The following is a 15,478-nucleotide window of genomic DNA, read 5'->3' as shown; positions in this document are numbered from 1 at the left end:
CTCCAGAGCAACACAATGAGCACAAGCATCATCTCTGCATTAAAAATGTGTCCGTGAAGAGAACAGCGTCCTCAGGTGGCGCTGATTCTCACTTCAGCACCGCGGACAGCGCCACACGTGGAAGTACGGAGGCGCCATCTTTGACCTCAAATAACTTTTAAAAAATGATGCTATATCAAATGTAACTGTACTCCCATTATTTCAGTTACAATACTAGCAGGCGAACGAGCAGATTTTTGAGGTGTACATCCTTTTCCTCCATAAATATAATACATATTTTTCACATCACAAAGAGATGAAAACAAAGAGTGATCTACAGACTTGACTCACACTAATGGATCAAACATACACTTTGCTAGAACTTAAATCTCAATTTAAAGGGATAAAACATTTGACTGAAAATGACCGTTATTTTAGATAAAGTCTCCTCCCTGATGGCTGGTCGCAGGCGCAGCACTGCAGTAAAGAGGCCCAGACGTCCATCTCCAGGCCTGTAGTTGATCACCTCACAGGGGATAAGAGTCACATTGAGAAACAGCCGTGAGTTAAGCATGTTAAACCATGTCTCTTGAGTGAGAAAGAAGGACGAGGAGGAAGCTGGTTTGCAAAGATATTTTTATATAAAGTTCCTGTAACTGTCAATGATTCTTGGTCGCACACAAAACAGCAGCTTCTGCTCCTCAGAGTCTTATCACATTAATGATTCACAAATGAACAGGAAGTGAGTCCCTCATGGTCAGTTCTCAGTCCGTCCTGGTAAAATATGGCACATCAGTCGTGGGGAGGAAGCGGCACCTTCCCCGGCTCTGTTTGTCCTCCGCTGGTGGAAGTTTGATCTCTGGCTCTCCAGCGCTCACAGACAAATACTCCACATCGCGCCGGCTGTTTGTGAGCGCTGCCAGGTCACACACGCACACACAAACACACTCTCTCTCTCTCTCTCACACACACACACACATGAAAATATACACTCTGAGTCGCAGCGAGTCGCTTAATTTTGACACGCTCAAGGTTACATTTTCTAATTGAAATATTGAAAATGGAGACACAAAACTTGAGATTTCACTTTTGGAGTTCACAAACCAACACTGGTCTTGTTATTGCACACCTGTCACAAGACGGCGCTGTCATTCACAAGGTCAAATTGAAACTTGTGTCTTATGCTGTGATATGTTTCAAACTGAAAAATATTTCACGCAAAGAGCTTAATAGGCTGATCTACGCAACTGAATCTAGTTTGGGAAATCACAGAAAAAAAGGGTAGATTACATTTTTTTTGCCAGAACTGATCTGCAAAATTAATAAATGGATTTAATTTTAAATACATATTTGCTAAATTGTAAAAAAAAAAAAGTACAATAAATAAATGAAATAAAAAAAGTCAAGTTAATAAGCTAAAACTTAAAAATCGGAAATTTGTTATTTGTTTTTTAAAAGCAAAAGTATTAAATTAGCAATTTCTTGAATTGTATTCCAGTGTATGTTTACTATAGATTATTTAAACTATATAATTCATTGCGGTGTTTTGCACGTGTAATATTGGAATAAAATCAGATTAGCAGTCCATTAACAGGAATGTTAAACAGCGATTTTCAGTCCATTTTCATAAACTGCCTGTTTCTTCTTTCAATAAAAACTGTCATTAGATTTGTCGTGAAATACGAGTAACGGTGTCTACGTTGGTGAAACTAACCAGCAGCTTTAAAACAGGTGCTACATGACGTTCCTGACTGCAGCTACATGTTCGCAGCTTTGCCAAACGAAGCATCCATCTCCGCGTCAGAGTCATGTGACCGGGTGACGACGCTCACAGCGTCTCCGGTTTTGGCATTTTCACTTGGAGTCGCCGTCTTGACGTGGCGAGAAGTTCTGTCTCAGATCGGCAGTTAGTTTCTGAAGTCATCGGTCTGGTTTGGCACAAAGTCCCTGCGAAAAAGGCAGTTTGATAAGTCGGACTGGGGCGCGGGTTCGACGCCGGGTGTGACGTCATCAGCTGGAGGAGACAAGTCTTTATCAGTGAAGGTCTGTGTCTGTGGAGGAACGCCGTGTTTGAGTGTGGGTTTGTCAACGCTGCCATGCACACCAGCTCCAGTGTGTCAGTTCCAGTCTTGATCCTGTCTGTGTTTCTTGCCGCAGTGACATCACACCGGCGAAGTGTCACAGTCTCTTCCTGTGCCGAACACCAAGCATGCTGGGAAACCGCGAGAAGCTCACATGCACGTCACGCTTGCTGAGTCAGCAGAACCCGACTAGAACAGATGAGGGAGTCCAGCCCAGGATGAAGAAGACAGAGTGGGTGGAGGGGTGCGTCCAATGTAGCCCGGGCAGAAGCTTCCTCTCCAGAGCAGCAGCCAGGTTGAAGCGTATGAGGAAATCCTCCTCCGCGCGGATTCATCCCACCAGATTATAATCTGACTAAATGATCAGTCTGATCCAGGAGTGCATTCATTTTGGCAGGAGATCAGGGGAAGGTCATGTGATCATGCAACGTGATGTCATTGTTTATAGAAGCTAAATCTCTTCACACCGGAAAACAAGTACAGGCGCTTGCTAACGCGGCAGTTAAGATAGTGGTGACTTGGGGCAAGTGGAATTTTTGCAGGGAAACGTCGACTCTCCGGACACTTGGACGCACTCTGGGCTCAGCGCTCGCTCGCTTTGGAAGTTTAGCTCATTTACGATACATATGTTTCATGAGGTCGTGAGTTTTAGGAGCGACCTTGATGCCGGACGACAATGTGACGCTACACTGCTAAAAGAAAAGATAAAATGACTGAACCCGTTCCCCGTAGTTCCCTGACCTCCCGCCCCTCCCTCACCCTTTCCTTTTCACCGGTCCAGGCCGATGAAAAGTTTAGTCTTCTCCTCCTCCTTCTTGCTCTCGTTCTTCAGGTCAGCGAAGACTTGGGTGAAGAAGTGCGGGTCGGTGTTGATCTGCAGCATCTTGGCGCTCATGCGGTTGATGATCTCCAGGCAACGGTCCCAGAAGGCGTCCTTCTCCGCCTCCACCAGGAAGGGCTTGAGCGGGTAGGAGATCTCGTTGCCCATGTAGGAGTAGGACAGGTAGAGGCAGGTGAGAAGCGAGGCCTGCAGTTCGCGCTCGGACGCCACCTCGGCCGACACCACGTCGCGGCACAGCATGTAGAGGAAGACCACGTTAGCGGGCGTGATGAAGCCCTGGTCCTGCCAGCCCTGCAGCAGCAGTGAGCGGTCCACGCTGCGCAGCCACAGAACCGGGTCGGTGGGAGACAGACGTTTCAGTCGGTAACAGCGGCGGCACAGGAACTCGCCGAGGCTCCGCATCAGCTCGCTGGTGGAGGCCTGTGGAAGTCACAGAAACAAAGTCTCAAAAACATGGCAAGGATAACCCAAACATCACGACCGGCTGGTGCTGGTTTCACCTGGACAATGACTCGTTTGGGGGTTCCGGCCACCGTCGCAGGCTGGATCCCAGTGAGTGAGTTCTTTTTAGCGGCAACGGTGGCAACGTTGACCAGCGTCTTGGAAACGGGCAGGTGGGCGGCGGTGGTGGACGCCGCCTCCTGGCTGGACGAGAAGGACGAGAGGTTCGCGCACGACTGGGACTTCTTCAGCTTCAGGCTGTTGGAGGCCGAGCTGGAGGACGTGACCACCTGACCGTCTGGTGAGCTCCCCTTGCCGCCGTCGCCGCCGTCGGACTGCAGCTTCTTGGAGCCCTTCCTCTTGGCCGACACGGCCACGATGCGTTTCCATGGCAACACATTGATGATGGACGGCCGCTTGAGGGACTTGGCTGTGGCGGCGGCGTCCTTGGCGTTCTTGCTGTTCTGCACGGCCGTGTAGTGACCCACTGTGGCCGGGCCGTCCTCGAACAGCGCCGCCTTCCTGTAGCTCGGGGAGAGCGAGAGCACAGTTCCCATGATGGCAGCAGGGGGCAGCAGAGGGACTGAGGGGAGAAGAAGAGCAGCACCGGGGGAGACTCGAGGATCAGCCCAGACGTCTCACTTCTAAAGGAACCTGGAAACAGAAAGCACTTTTATCAACACAGGAAACAACGGAATCTCAAGACAGAGAGCTCGCTCCTTCTTTTGAAGCTCATTTGATAGTTTGCCCAAAACATTAAAATTATCTGTGGACTTCAGAAGATATTTTTACTTCTCTCTGGTTTGAGGTTTGTCTTCAATAATGGTTTTATTTTAGGATATTAAAAGACAATTTTCCTCTTCAAAATAGATGTGTGTATGTAAGTTATTGTTGACTTATTTGGTTCCTTTTTTGAACCATTTTTTTTTAATTAAATAAATGTTTATATATATATATATATATATATATATATATATATATATATATATATATATCGTGATTTGATTTGATGTTGTAGAAAAATGAATATATCATATTCTAGAAAACAGTTATATAACTATTGATATATTTATATATGTTTAAATGTAATCAGAGGAGAAATATTATGAGAAAATATTGAATGGTAAACATCCATCCATATTAGAAAATAGCTTGGAATAAATTCTAAATACGGCAGGTCTAAAAATAGAGGGGAAAATTCTCGACAATTATTAAGAAACATCAAATGTAAAAATAAAAACAATATTTTGTCCATTTAAGAGATTTATGGTGCAATATTTAATATTGTACTCGTTAACATATTTTTAAAGAGAATGTATTTAATTAGTGCATATAAACAACGTTGTTTGTTTTTTTCATGAAAGGGTCTTCAAAGAATAAGGGCAAATGAGCGAGAAAAGTGGCATGTAGCAGGAGGAAGCCAGCAGCCGAGTGTAAAGCAAAGAATGAGGTCATGAAAGACGTGTTTTCATCACCTGTCAGGTTGACGCGAGCCACAACAGCGTGTCGCTCAGGAGGCGTCACACTGAAGCGAGAATGGGAGTCTTGTTCTCCTCCGGAGGAAGAGAACATCATCTCTGTGTCGCCCACATTCCATCACATGGTCCAGACTACTAATCGACGCGCTCGTCAATGATCCGTCCCCAGGTGTGTGTGGGGCTCCCTCGCTGTGACACACGCGCACCCGCAGCTTCCGCTTATATAAGATCAAGATCGGCCGTAATTGTGCGCAAGCATCCATCTTAGCTTCAAAATGGAGCCTTGGAAACAGACCCCCCTCCCCTCACCCCCGCCCTCCCTCCCTCAGCAGCAGGCGTCTTCAGCTGCTGCCCTCATGTCTTCACACTCACGCGCACACACACCTCCACAGGTCCGAGGATGAAATTTAGGACCGATGAAGTCACACGCGTGTGTGTGATTGACAGGTGGAGGATGTGATTTACAATGGTTGCGGACTCACCTTCTTCTTACGCGCCGCTTCCTCCCAAATCCATCCTGCAACTTCGAGATAAAGGAGCTTACAGGGTCCAGAGGTTCGGTTCCGATGCCGCCCCCCCCCCTCCGGCACCGGTCCACAGGTTCTCCGGTCCTCAAGAGGAGGCCCCCGCTTGTTGATGCGGCCGCGGACGCGGAGCAGATGCGGAATGTCTCGCAGCAGGTTGGAAGGTTCCTTCCATGGGGAGCCGAGGGTGGAGGGACAGGGCTCACAGGCGACGGAGGTGATCGATGCTCAGGTGATCGGAACACAATGATCCAGATGGCTGGTGCGGAGCTGCAGGGACGAGGTGGAGGAGACCCGCTGCTGGATGCGGGCGTCCGCAGTCGCACGGGTTGGATGTGGGGGAGAAACGGCGGCTAGCGATTGGCTGCTGCTGCCGCGACTTGCGCGCCATTGGCCGCAGACGCTGCCGGTCCACTCAGTGAGAGGGGGGTGGACGCGGAGGAGGGGGGTGCGCTGTCCAGAGTGCTGATCCAGCGAGCCGAGAGAGGAGGAGGAGGCGGACCTGTGAATCACTGCTGCAGACTGCCAGATGTTGGAGTCGGTTCAGGGGAGAACAGCGGCTCGTTCAGAGCTGGGCCTCCAATGAAGCGAGCTAAACAGCTGCTTGGTTCATCTTCAGCACTAGAGGGCGAAATCCTGAAGCCGGGTTGACTGTCCATCAGTTTGACTGATGAAACTCCACCAGAACATTCTTTCATTCACTCTATAGATTCCAGTACTTTACCTTTCACCCCAGCTTTGCTGCTCATCATTCATCTGTTCCACCATGCAGCCAGAATTCATTCCTCTTCCCTTTCAGTTTTACTTCCATGACTCAAGTGATTCAGGACCCAAACCCAACAATGACAGGATGATGAGACTTCAGACTTTATCTCCAGACGATTGAGTTGCCGCTGCAGCCTCGAGGCTCAGATTGTGATCAGCCTCAGAACAGTCTGGGTTGCTCCACCGAGCATGCCCTCGCCAAGATGTCAGGGATGAAAAAGCAGACCTCTGTTGCTCATCAGATTTGCTGCCGTGTTGTTTCGCTTTGGTGGTGATGACGCTCAGCAAGGTGACCATGAGGCCGCGGCAGGGAATCCAGCTGCATGATGCTTCAGGGACGGGGGATCGATGGGGACTTGATGGAGGACGGATCAATGCTGCTCCTGATGAAGACGAATGTTCCTGTCACCTCATTTGCATGGCTCGTTGTAAACCAAAGCCCAGTCGTGATCAAGGTTTGATTCACACTTGTATCAGGCGCCGAGTCTTTTGGTCGATTGGTTTCACTATGGTTTGTATTCTGTTCCTTCAGTAACTGAATGGATATACTTCAATCGGGAGGCAGAAGGTGGTGGACCTGCTGATATATTTACCATCATTCAAGTGAAATGAAGCGTTTTACATTTTAAATGTAATGAAATCACTTCAGTAGAAAATGCCTCACATTAACACTATAATATGCAGACAGAGGCTTGTGAGCTCATTGAAAATAAAACATTAATAAACGAGGTGAATAAAAAGTAGAAATGTAGCGTTGTATGCGAGAAACGCCAACAAACCACAAAAATAGAAGTAAAAACAGTACCAAATATATTTCACATTAAAAAAAGTATAAAAAGTATAAACGGCAAGTTAAATGTTCAATATTTCGTTAAATTCTACACTCGTGAAAGTCCCAAATTAACAGGAAACCGAATAACTACGATTAACGGCTGACGTGACCTGGTTTCGCGCCTTGACTACATTACCCAGAATGCACTTTGCAAGTAGTTCCGGTTTGCGTCATCATAAGCTAAAAGGCCGCCCTGTCGGTCAGAAACTTCAACTTGGACTTGCGTGTCATCAGCGGCTGAATGTGTTTGATTCCTGATTCGGATTCGACTTAATCGATGGACGCCTTGCAAAGACACCGTTCGCTCTACAAGGGCACGACGCCGCCGTGGAAAGAAACGTACCGAAAGGTGGGGAAGCAACGAAGCTAACTAGCTAGCACGTTTGTTGACACCCGTCTCATGGCCGTGGTTTCTGTGCCGCTCTGTAGCGATGTGTCGACCGGCTCAAGGGCAGCAGGTCCAGGTTGCTGGCCAAATACCGGCAGATGGGAGACAGTCCGCAGCGAAGCGGCTCCGGAGCCTCCATCATCGTCCAGGAGGTGATGGAGGAAGAGTGGTCCGCGCTGCAGGCGGAGGACCTGACGCTGCCGTCGCTGTGGGGACCGGAGGGAATGGTGGAGGTCAGCTCTGCTGGCATGTTGTCCAACTCAACAATCCGTTCATTTAAACCGAAGAGCAACTGAGATCTGAACACTGGTTAAACCTTCTCAGAACACTGCGGTCCAAGTTTATCGGGGTTTCCATACTTTTGTTCCACATTTGAAACTGTTTTATGTCTTTCCCAGACGTTGAACTTCACTGGAGAAAACGATGACTTGAGGGTGTTTGAGGAAATCCAGCAGGAGCTCATGTCCCATGGTAAAACAGTCATGTGCAGATTAAAGTGAAAAGACATTTAGGAGAATCACTGAGCCATTTTTTTGCCACAGAAATGTCAATCATTGACGAATATGAGAAGAATCTGCAGCTGGAGCAGCAGTACATTTCATCGGTTGTGGATGGAATGGACAAAACACCGGTCATTTGCCCAGCGTGTCATGTGTGAGTCTTATACTTTCTCATTACAAAACTAATGTTTTCTGACAGAAGTGGCACTCTCTTTTAGATCTTATCATCAATTCTAAAATCATCTAATACAGTTTTCCTCTCACGTCCAACAGAAACCATCTGACAGTTAACAGCCACTTTATCTCCTGCACTTGTGGACTTTACATCAACACAAAGGTGTGTATGTCTTGCACGCGGAAAATGTATAATCAATATTTTCAATACCGATTCTGTTTTGGACACAATGGCTCCCCCTGCTGGACAAAAATAGAATCGAAACATCACTGCTGAGGTGCTGTGCCAGCTTCTGGAGTCTCGAGTGTCTGAGCACATGGAGGAATGCCTCCACAACCCGGACTTCTCTGTGGCCTCCAACACCGACAGCACCAGCTCGCTGCTCATAAGCTGCAGGGTAACTTTTAACATGGCCCTACTGAAAATAGAAAACATTAAACTGCATGTAAACAGGCCCAGATTTTTTTCCCCATCATTGTAATTTGATAATGTCTTGTTTGTGGGAATATAGATGACTCTTATTTGCATCTTTACACTCATCTGGAGAAAAGAATCCTTATTTTGTCTCTGTTTTTCAGGTCTGTGATTATCTCTCCATCGTCCTTTGACTTGGTGATATATTTAAATTTTAATTTATTATCTGTGAATAAAGCCTATTTTCTTATGTCTTTGTCGTTCTTTCTGGACCATTGGTAAAGGCCATGCTGCGCTCAACAAGAGATGATTCAGTCATGACAATGCATGAGTGGGTGAAAACGAGGGGAAACCAGGTCTGTGACTGATAATGGTTTTAGCATTCCTGTTTTAGTTCTGAGCATCGACATGGTTTGTATAGTCATGACACATTGACATGAAATGTTTATAACCTTATTAATGATATTGTACCATTTGAAAGCACAGTGAGAGATTTTATTTTGATAGAATTGTGCTTTGCTATATTTTCTTATGTTTTGAGTAGATGAGATGAAAGGTGTCACTTTCACCTCCTTTATAGTTTTTAACATGATCTAGTATTTTAGACAACTCCTGGGCTACGTTCTGGTGGCTTTCTTCTTCCATCGCTTATATACGCATTTAAACTCAACGAGAATTCGAGTTTTCTCAAACAAAATACATCCTGGCTTTTGTGAAACCGGTGCAGCGCTCCTTGCTGCCAGTGGGAGGCAGTATTGCACGCGCTGCGTTCGCGCGCTGACCGAAAAACAACGAAGCAGAACGGAGAAGCACGAGCGGAAAGATGGCAGCCGCGGCAGTGGCTGAGTTTCAGAGAGCCCAGTCTCTTCTTGGAACAGACCGGAACGCCTCCATTGACATCCTGCACTCAATAGGTAACGACACACGGCGCGCCGCGGAGGGGCCCGGAGCTGCGTGCTGTGCTGCTGTCAAGGGTTTCAACGAAACCGGTTGACTTAGTTGAGCAGCTTTGTTGTTAGCACATTAGCAGCTAAGCTAATTAGCACGCCTGAGCGCTCGCTCGCACAGTGAGTCAGCAGCAGCAGCAGCAGCAGCTAACCGGCTAGCGGCTCCCGCTCATTCATTTGACAGGGACTTTGTTGACAGCCGCGCCAGGATGACAACATTCGAAGCGCTTCGAACCAGACAGCTGAGAGTCGCGAACAGTCGGTAGCAAAGCGTTTGAAAATCGAGCATGACTGCTCACTTTGGAAATCAGATGTGTAGATGACAGGCCGATGAGGAAATGATGGTGAGGCTTTAATGGAGAAATGTCGTTGGCTCTGTCACGAGCTTTCGTTTTATGGCCAGGGCCAAGTGTAACTTTAAGCAAATGACAAGGAGGTGCAATTGTTCTGTCTTATTTATTTTTCGCTGGGGAACATAACTGGATTTAAATGAACACTCTCCTCAGCCAAGTTCAACTGAGGACTCCCAAGACCTCTGTATTCCCCTCCTGCTTGTCATCTTTCAGTCAATTCCTTGTTGCTGATGAAAGTGAAGATTGCTTCTTCAGTTTCCCTCTATATCTTAATCTATAAAATGTAATATGCTATTTTCATTTCTCTTCAGACAAACATTCAAGTTGAGTTGAATTGCAAACAAGTGTGTTGTTGTTGCATTCTTCTGGTAAGTTACGTGGTGGATCAACTACAGTGTTGCATGTAGGGCTGGGCTGGTGGTTAAAAAAAAATTCCACATTTATTTTCATATTGTTCAATCTCAACTTTTAATTGTGATTACCACTTTTTTTTTAAATATATAATGTAATGAAACCGACATCGTACAATTATTTAAGCAGTGTGGCATTAAAGAACAGTACAACCACGCAATATAAGTAAATATAATCATGGAAGAACAATCTCCACTCTGCACACTGATCAAACGGAAACGATGTCATGCTGTGTCAGAAGTGGTTAGCTTGGTGGTAAATGCAACAGACCCAAAATCCAAAGCGAAGGTTGAAGCCAAAAAGATCAACAACCTACCAGTTTTATCCATCAAATAAGTGTACTGATGGTGTCAGAAGTTCGATCAGAGCTCACTCCTGCAATATCAGACTGCACATGCTATATTTTGGACTGGCAGTCATTTGTAAGATTCCGAGCTCGGCGACCTGGTGGTCAAGGAGGAGAGGTGTATTCACGGGGCCGGGGAGTTAGAACCAGGGTGACGGCCGGTGATTGAGATTGCCCAGTAATTTCCCGCGATTGTTTATTGTGTGGGATTAAGCACCCAGCCCCAGTAGTAACGCCTGCTTTAGTTTGCATTGTTGTCTTTCTAAGTCTAATCTGGGACCTGTCTGTCTGTATGTTGCAGTGAAGCGGGATGTCCAGGAGAGTGATGAGGAGGCGGTGCGTGTTAAAGAGCAGAGCATTCTGGAGCTCGGAGGCCTGTTGGCCAAGACGGGTCAGGCTGCAGGTACATTTTAGCAAACTACAGCAGGAACTACAACTCAAAGCAGTTTCCAATGATTTTGAAAGACTTTTTCTAATCCCATACCTGCTAAATATAACACAAACTTGAATCCCTTCTCAAAAATGTTTTGGGAGAGACAGAAGATTTTGACAGAAGAAGCGATTTCCTCCCTCATATAGTCATTTTTTTAATGCAGCTGATGAACCAATGCAGCATCAGCTGCTGTTCTATCTTCTCTGTGTCGCGGGATTTTACACAACGTGCCGGCGGTTCAGTGCTCCAACCAAAGTCGGTAAAGTTCTGAGCCTAGGACTTGACTGGCGGTTAATGATCCCTGGCATTCGTTTGTCTGTTGCAACCCCACATCATAGAACATCTCTAAATTATCATCCGTCTGATTCAGAGGCTTCTGTTTGTGAAGTCTCCAACTGTTTGAGGAGATCCAAGCACGTCTCCCTGCTGAATCAGCTCATGCCTCCAGCGTTTGGACGCTGCAGATCTCTGCACAATTCAGTGTGTCAGCAAACATGAGTGAACTCAGCTGACGTGTTTTCACCTGCCAGGTCTCGTTGGGTGCTCCCTGCTGTCTCCTCACGCATGGAAATAAATGATCAGGCCTGAATTCCTGATTCCTACTGGTGTTAAGATAGGTTTCTCCAGATCAGGTGATGCTTTGTAAAATACGTCCTGGCTGTGTTAATTTTGATTTTCACCATCGTTTGTCAAAGTCAAAGTTGCAGGAGGAAACATTGGTTGATGAAAATGTCTACATACCATGAAATAATAGGAGACCGTGTCCTCCTGCAGAGCTGGGCGGGCTCCTCAAGTATGTCCGGCCCTTCCTCAACTCCATCTCCAAGGCCAAGGCCGCCCGGCTGGTCCGCTCCCTGCTGGACTTGTTCCTGGACATGGAGGCAGCCACGGGCCAGGAGGTGGAGCTCTGCCTGGAGTGCATCGAGTGGGCCAAAGCTGAGAAGAGGACTTTCCTCAGACAGGCACTGGAGGTGAGATTCGCATCATTATCTAGTGCTCACCTTGGTCACCAGCTTGAGCTCCATTGCTCTCCGATAAGTGGGACGTGAAACAGATACCGATCTGTTCTTCTCTCCTCTCTTCTCTTCAGGCTCGTCTCATCTCCCTGTATTTCGACACAAAGTGCTACCAGGAGGCGCTTCAGCTCGGTGAGTGACTACACATCAATCCCTGCTGCTGCAGATGTTCCTCTTTTTGTTCAAGTCAAAAACCCAACATTGTTCCACTTCTGCAGAATCTCAGCTGCTGCAGGAGCTGAAGAAAATGGACGACAAGGCTCTTTTGGTGGAGGTCCAGCTGCTGGAGAGTAAGACCTACCACGCCCTCAGTAACTTGCCCAAGGCCCGCGCTGCCCTCACGTCAGCACGGACGACCGCCAATGCCATCTACTGTCCCCCCAAACTACAAGCAGCTTTAGACATGCAGTCAGGTACGAAGTCGCATGACATAGTCGCCCGGTCTGGTGATGAAGGTCCGAGTGTGTGTGGCAGGGATCATCCACGCAGCCGAGGAGAAAGATTGGAAGACGGCGTACTCCTACTTCTACGAGGCCTTCGACGGGTACGACAGCATCGACAGCCCGCGGGCCATCACGGCACTGAAGTACATGCTGCTCTGCAAAATCATGCTGAACCTGTGAGTGCAGCCGAACACGGGCATCAGGAAGCGTTGCGCTGTCCCCTTCTCTGATTGTAGGTCTTGTTTTCAGACCGGAGGACGTCCAGGCGACGAGCGGCAGCGGCAAGCTGGCCCTGCGGTACGCTGGCAGGCAGGTACATGGAAAAACCCGGGTCTAAGGTCCCCTTCATCCCAGAGCACCATCCCCTCTGACTGAGTCTCCTGCTCTCTTCTCAGACAGACTCGCTGAAGTGTGTCGCACTCGCCAGTAAGAATCGCTCGCTGGCAGACTTTGAAAAGGTTTGTTCTTGAGCAGGAAACAGAAACCAAATTTGACCTGTCACTTCCTTCTCTGTAATTACCAGGGTTGCTCATCTGCATTAGGGAGCCCTCTAGTGGAAACAAATATCACCACATGCACTCAAAAAAACAACTTTCTGTAATTGAGGTCAAAATCCTCGAGAAAAGTGAATGATGGCTATTGTACAGTGTCATGACGTCGTCTCTCTGATCTCCTCAAAGGCGCTGACGGAATACAAAGCAGAGCTGCGGGACGACCCCATCATCAACACACATCTCAACAAGCTGTATGACAACCTGCTGGAGCAGAACCTCATCAGGGTCATCGAGCCCTTCTCCAGAGTCCAGGTGCCAGTCTCACATTTCTGTCAGCTCTTGGCCACCCTCTAGTGGTTGTAGTGTGAAAGCTATCTGGTCAATGGAACTACATGTGTTGGCACAGACCTTCACGTCGGGGACATGATAAGAACTTGAATTTAGCTGACGAGTGTGGAAGCAGAGATGATCTAACTGTTGACTCTCTGTCCATCAGATAGCACACATCTCCTCCCTCATCAAGCTCTCCAAGGTAACTTCACGATGGTCTGTGAGAGGAGTGGTCTGTTGTGCTGGCTGACGTCTGCTTGTATTGCCAGGGTGACGTGGAGAGGAAGCTGTCCCAGATGATCCTGGACGAGAAGTTTCACGGTGCGTGTCCACGTTCTCAAGAGTTTGTGTTTTCGGAAGCCAGCTGGATCTGAGGTCTGTGGACTGGTGCTGTAGGCATCCTGGACCAAGGCGAGGGCGTCCTGATCGTCTTCGATGAGCCAGTGGTGGACAAAACGTATGAGGCGGCGCTGGAGACCATCCAGAACATGAGCAAAGTGGTGGACTCTCTGTACAACAAGGCCAAGAAGCTCTCATAAGGCGAGTGTGATGTGTTTCTCAAGCCACAAACTGGGTCAGAACCTGAGCCGAGCAAAGTCCCTGATACTATATCTCTGAATGTTATATCATAAAAGAGAACAATCTCCTCTAACATGATGACCACCCTCTGCCTCTGGTCTGCTGATGTCAGAATTGATCATGTGGTTCACCCAGCGTCCACTTTAATATTCGAGAGCTGTGATCCACTTTATTTGAGTTTGCTCGGGTAAACCAAACCCCAGTTGTCACTAGGTACTATCCACTGCAGATATAGTTTAGTTTTCCATCGGAAACTTTGACTTGCAAAGTTCAAAACTTTACTCCCTGTGCTGCAGATCCCAAACCTGCTGGTCCAGCCGTCCAGAATTACTTGGGCCGGTCCACTTCAGTCTCACCACAACCCAGGAGGGACGAGGGCGGAGGACGTTCCACTCGGCCGCCCAGCAAGGAAAGACACCCTCAAACCCACAAGACAGACCCTCCGCTGCCCCCCTCCCTCTCCCATCTCCTCCCCGTGAGCTCAGCTGGGCTCACTCAGTGCTCCCCCTTGTGGACCAATCTAAGCACTGCGCCAAGCTCCTCCCTCCATCCCCTGCAGCGCTGGCCATCAGGGAATCTTGTAAAATAATGAAACGGTATTCTGATGTTCATGAAATCTTTTAGGGTAAGTACAAAAAAATGACTGAACGGGAACAAGATATTTTTCGAAACACTACTCCGTCACCCTCATGGCATTCTGGGATTTGTGGACAGGGAAGCCACACGGGACCACGAGAGGGTGACGACCCCAATCTCCCCTTCCACCACCCCCCACCTACCACACACTTCCTGTTTGTATATAACTATTCCGACGCCTCTGATGTATTTCCCCCTTTTATATACTAACGCTTAAGAAGTGGACTGCGACAGCTCGTCAGTCAGTTGCTTTCACCGCTGTCCAGCGGCGCCAGAACTCTCACGTGTGTTTGCGCTGGAGAAAGCGAAGCTGTACATCATTTTTGCAGGAACTCTGGGGAAACAACAAATGTGACAGAGCAAGGCAACACTAATAAAAAAACAATAAACCTGCCACTGCTGTGATTATTAGTCTGGAGCGTTGGTACCACTCTGGTACTGAACGCTTCAGTACCTCACCTGTGTTGATGCTGTTTGTTGTGCAGTAGTTCAGTACACTGTTAATAATATAAATATTTGTGTATTAGATGGTCAACAAAGTTTGGTACACGCTGCTCTCACCCTATTTTCATTTATTTAGGGACGTTGGGTCCAGGTCTGAAGGTAAATAACTCCAAGTTATGTTTCCTAATATTTCTTTCAGTCTCAAGTGGTGTGTTCCATATATATTGAAGTGTTCCAGCGAGCAATGATTTTTTTTTTTATTATTACTTTACAACTTTGCAATATTGACTTCATATTTACTTTGTATATTTTTCATGTTCAAACTTTTATCTTTAAATTATTTTGTTACTCCGAAGTCAGGAGTGAGCAGAGTTGTGGGTTAAAAGTACTTATTGTTGCTGTTCGTCTAGCTATTGACGTTTTATCTCATTTGTTCTTGAAACTGAATTTTAATTGACGTCATGACGAGGTGGTCTGGCATCCCGCTGGTTCCGGTGCCCGCGGGCGAGGGAGAACCCGATCAGTTGAGACAAAAGAGAGGTGTGATTCAGGTCAAGCGACTTGGACTCGTCCCACACCAAAAGCTTGTGGTTGTGTAGCGCAGCCAACAGTGAGTTTGATGTTTCTT

At 47.4% G+C, this 15,478-nt stretch overlaps 3 protein-coding genes across 5 annotated transcripts; 2 read left to right on the top strand and 1 right to left on the bottom strand.

The window, feature by feature from the left end:
• Window positions 1–392: 392 nt before the first annotated feature.
• Window positions 393–5,939, bottom strand: LOC128751078 (cyclin-dependent kinase 5 activator 1-like). The gene is made up of 3 exons (XM_053851864.1): window positions 5,303–5,939; window positions 3,402–3,996; window positions 393–3,321 (listed from the first exon to the last, which is right to left on the bottom strand). Exons 2-3 carry the CDS (start codon window positions 3,897–3,899, stop codon window positions 2,830–2,832), a joined length of 990 nt encoding a protein of 329 aa, XP_053707839.1. The 5' UTR covers window positions 3,900–3,996; window positions 5,303–5,939; the 3' UTR covers window positions 393–2,829.
• A 1,171-nt stretch (window positions 5,940–7,110) lies between these two features.
• Window positions 7,111–8,690, top strand: rpain (RPA interacting protein). Of its 2 annotated transcripts, XM_053852660.1 has the most exons (7): window positions 7,111–7,290; window positions 7,371–7,562; window positions 7,728–7,800; window positions 7,872–7,983; window positions 8,103–8,166; window positions 8,261–8,401; window positions 8,583–8,690. In XM_053852660.1, the coding sequence occupies exons 1-7, from the start codon at window positions 7,219–7,221 to the stop codon at window positions 8,610–8,612; spliced, it is 684 nt and encodes a 227-aa protein (XP_053708635.1). In that variant the 5' UTR covers window positions 7,111–7,218; the 3' UTR covers window positions 8,613–8,690. The 2 variants fall into 2 exon arrangements, with proteins under 2 accessions (XP_053708635.1, XP_053708633.1); XM_053852658.1 differs by lacking the exon at window positions 8,583–8,690 and having other exon boundaries at window positions 8,261–8,562.
• A 345-nt stretch (window positions 8,691–9,035) lies between these two features.
• Window positions 9,036–14,992, top strand: LOC128751556 (26S proteasome non-ATPase regulatory subunit 11A). Of its 2 annotated transcripts, XM_053852656.1 has the most exons (13): window positions 9,036–9,332; window positions 10,777–10,878; window positions 11,683–11,879; window positions 11,999–12,056; window positions 12,143–12,337; window positions 12,399–12,543; window positions 12,617–12,680; window positions 12,763–12,825; window positions 13,048–13,173; window positions 13,358–13,393; window positions 13,461–13,512; window positions 13,588–13,731; window positions 14,067–14,991. In XM_053852656.1, exons 1-12 carry the CDS (start codon window positions 9,242–9,244, stop codon window positions 13,728–13,730), a joined length of 1,272 nt encoding a protein of 423 aa, XP_053708631.1. In that variant the 5' UTR covers window positions 9,036–9,241; the 3' UTR covers window position 13,731; window positions 14,067–14,991. The 2 variants fall into 2 exon arrangements, with proteins under 2 accessions (XP_053708631.1, XP_053708632.1); XM_053852657.1 differs by lacking the exons at window positions 9,036–9,332; window positions 10,777–10,878 and adding an exon at window positions 11,089–11,540 and having other exon boundaries at window positions 14,067–14,992.
• The last annotated feature ends 486 nt before the right edge of the window (window positions 14,993–15,478 follow it).

This window comes from Synchiropus splendidus, chromosome 19 (genome assembly GCF_027744825.2).
Source record: "Synchiropus splendidus isolate RoL2022-P1 chromosome 19, RoL_Sspl_1.0, whole genome shotgun sequence".
Classification (NCBI taxonomy): domain Eukaryota; kingdom Metazoa; phylum Chordata; class Actinopteri; order Syngnathiformes; family Callionymidae; genus Synchiropus; species Synchiropus splendidus.
This window is presented reverse-complemented; position numbering and strand designations above follow the sequence as displayed.

Coding starts and splice junctions, on each gene's coding strand:
- LOC128751078 (XM_053851864.1), bottom strand. CDS start 3,899: ATGGGAACTGTGCTCTCGCTCTCCCCGAGCTACAGGAAGGCGGCGCTG. Junction 3,322..3,401: donor CCAAACGAGTCATTGTCCAG/GTGAAACCAGCA, acceptor TGACTTCCACAG/GCCTCCACCAGCGAGCTGAT.
- rpain (XM_053852658.1), top strand. CDS start 7,219: ATGGACGCCTTGCAAAGACACCGTTCGCTCTACAAGGGCACGACGCCG. Junction 7,291..7,370: donor GGAAAGAAACGTACCGAAAG/GTGGGGAAGCAA, acceptor GCCGCTCTGTAG/CGATGTGTCGACCGGCTCAA. Junction 7,563..7,727: donor GACCGGAGGGAATGGTGGAG/GTCAGCTCTGCT, acceptor TGTCTTTCCCAG/ACGTTGAACTTCACTGGAGA.
- LOC128751556 (XM_053852656.1), top strand. CDS start 9,242: ATGGCAGCCGCGGCAGTGGCTGAGTTTCAGAGAGCCCAGTCTCTTCTT. Junction 11,880..11,998: donor TCCTCAGACAGGCACTGGAG/GTGAGATTCGCA, acceptor TCTTCTCTTCAG/GCTCGTCTCATCTCCCTGTA. Junction 12,338..12,398: donor AGCTTTAGACATGCAGTCAG/GTACGAAGTCGC, acceptor TGTGTGTGGCAG/GGATCATCCACGCAGCCGAG.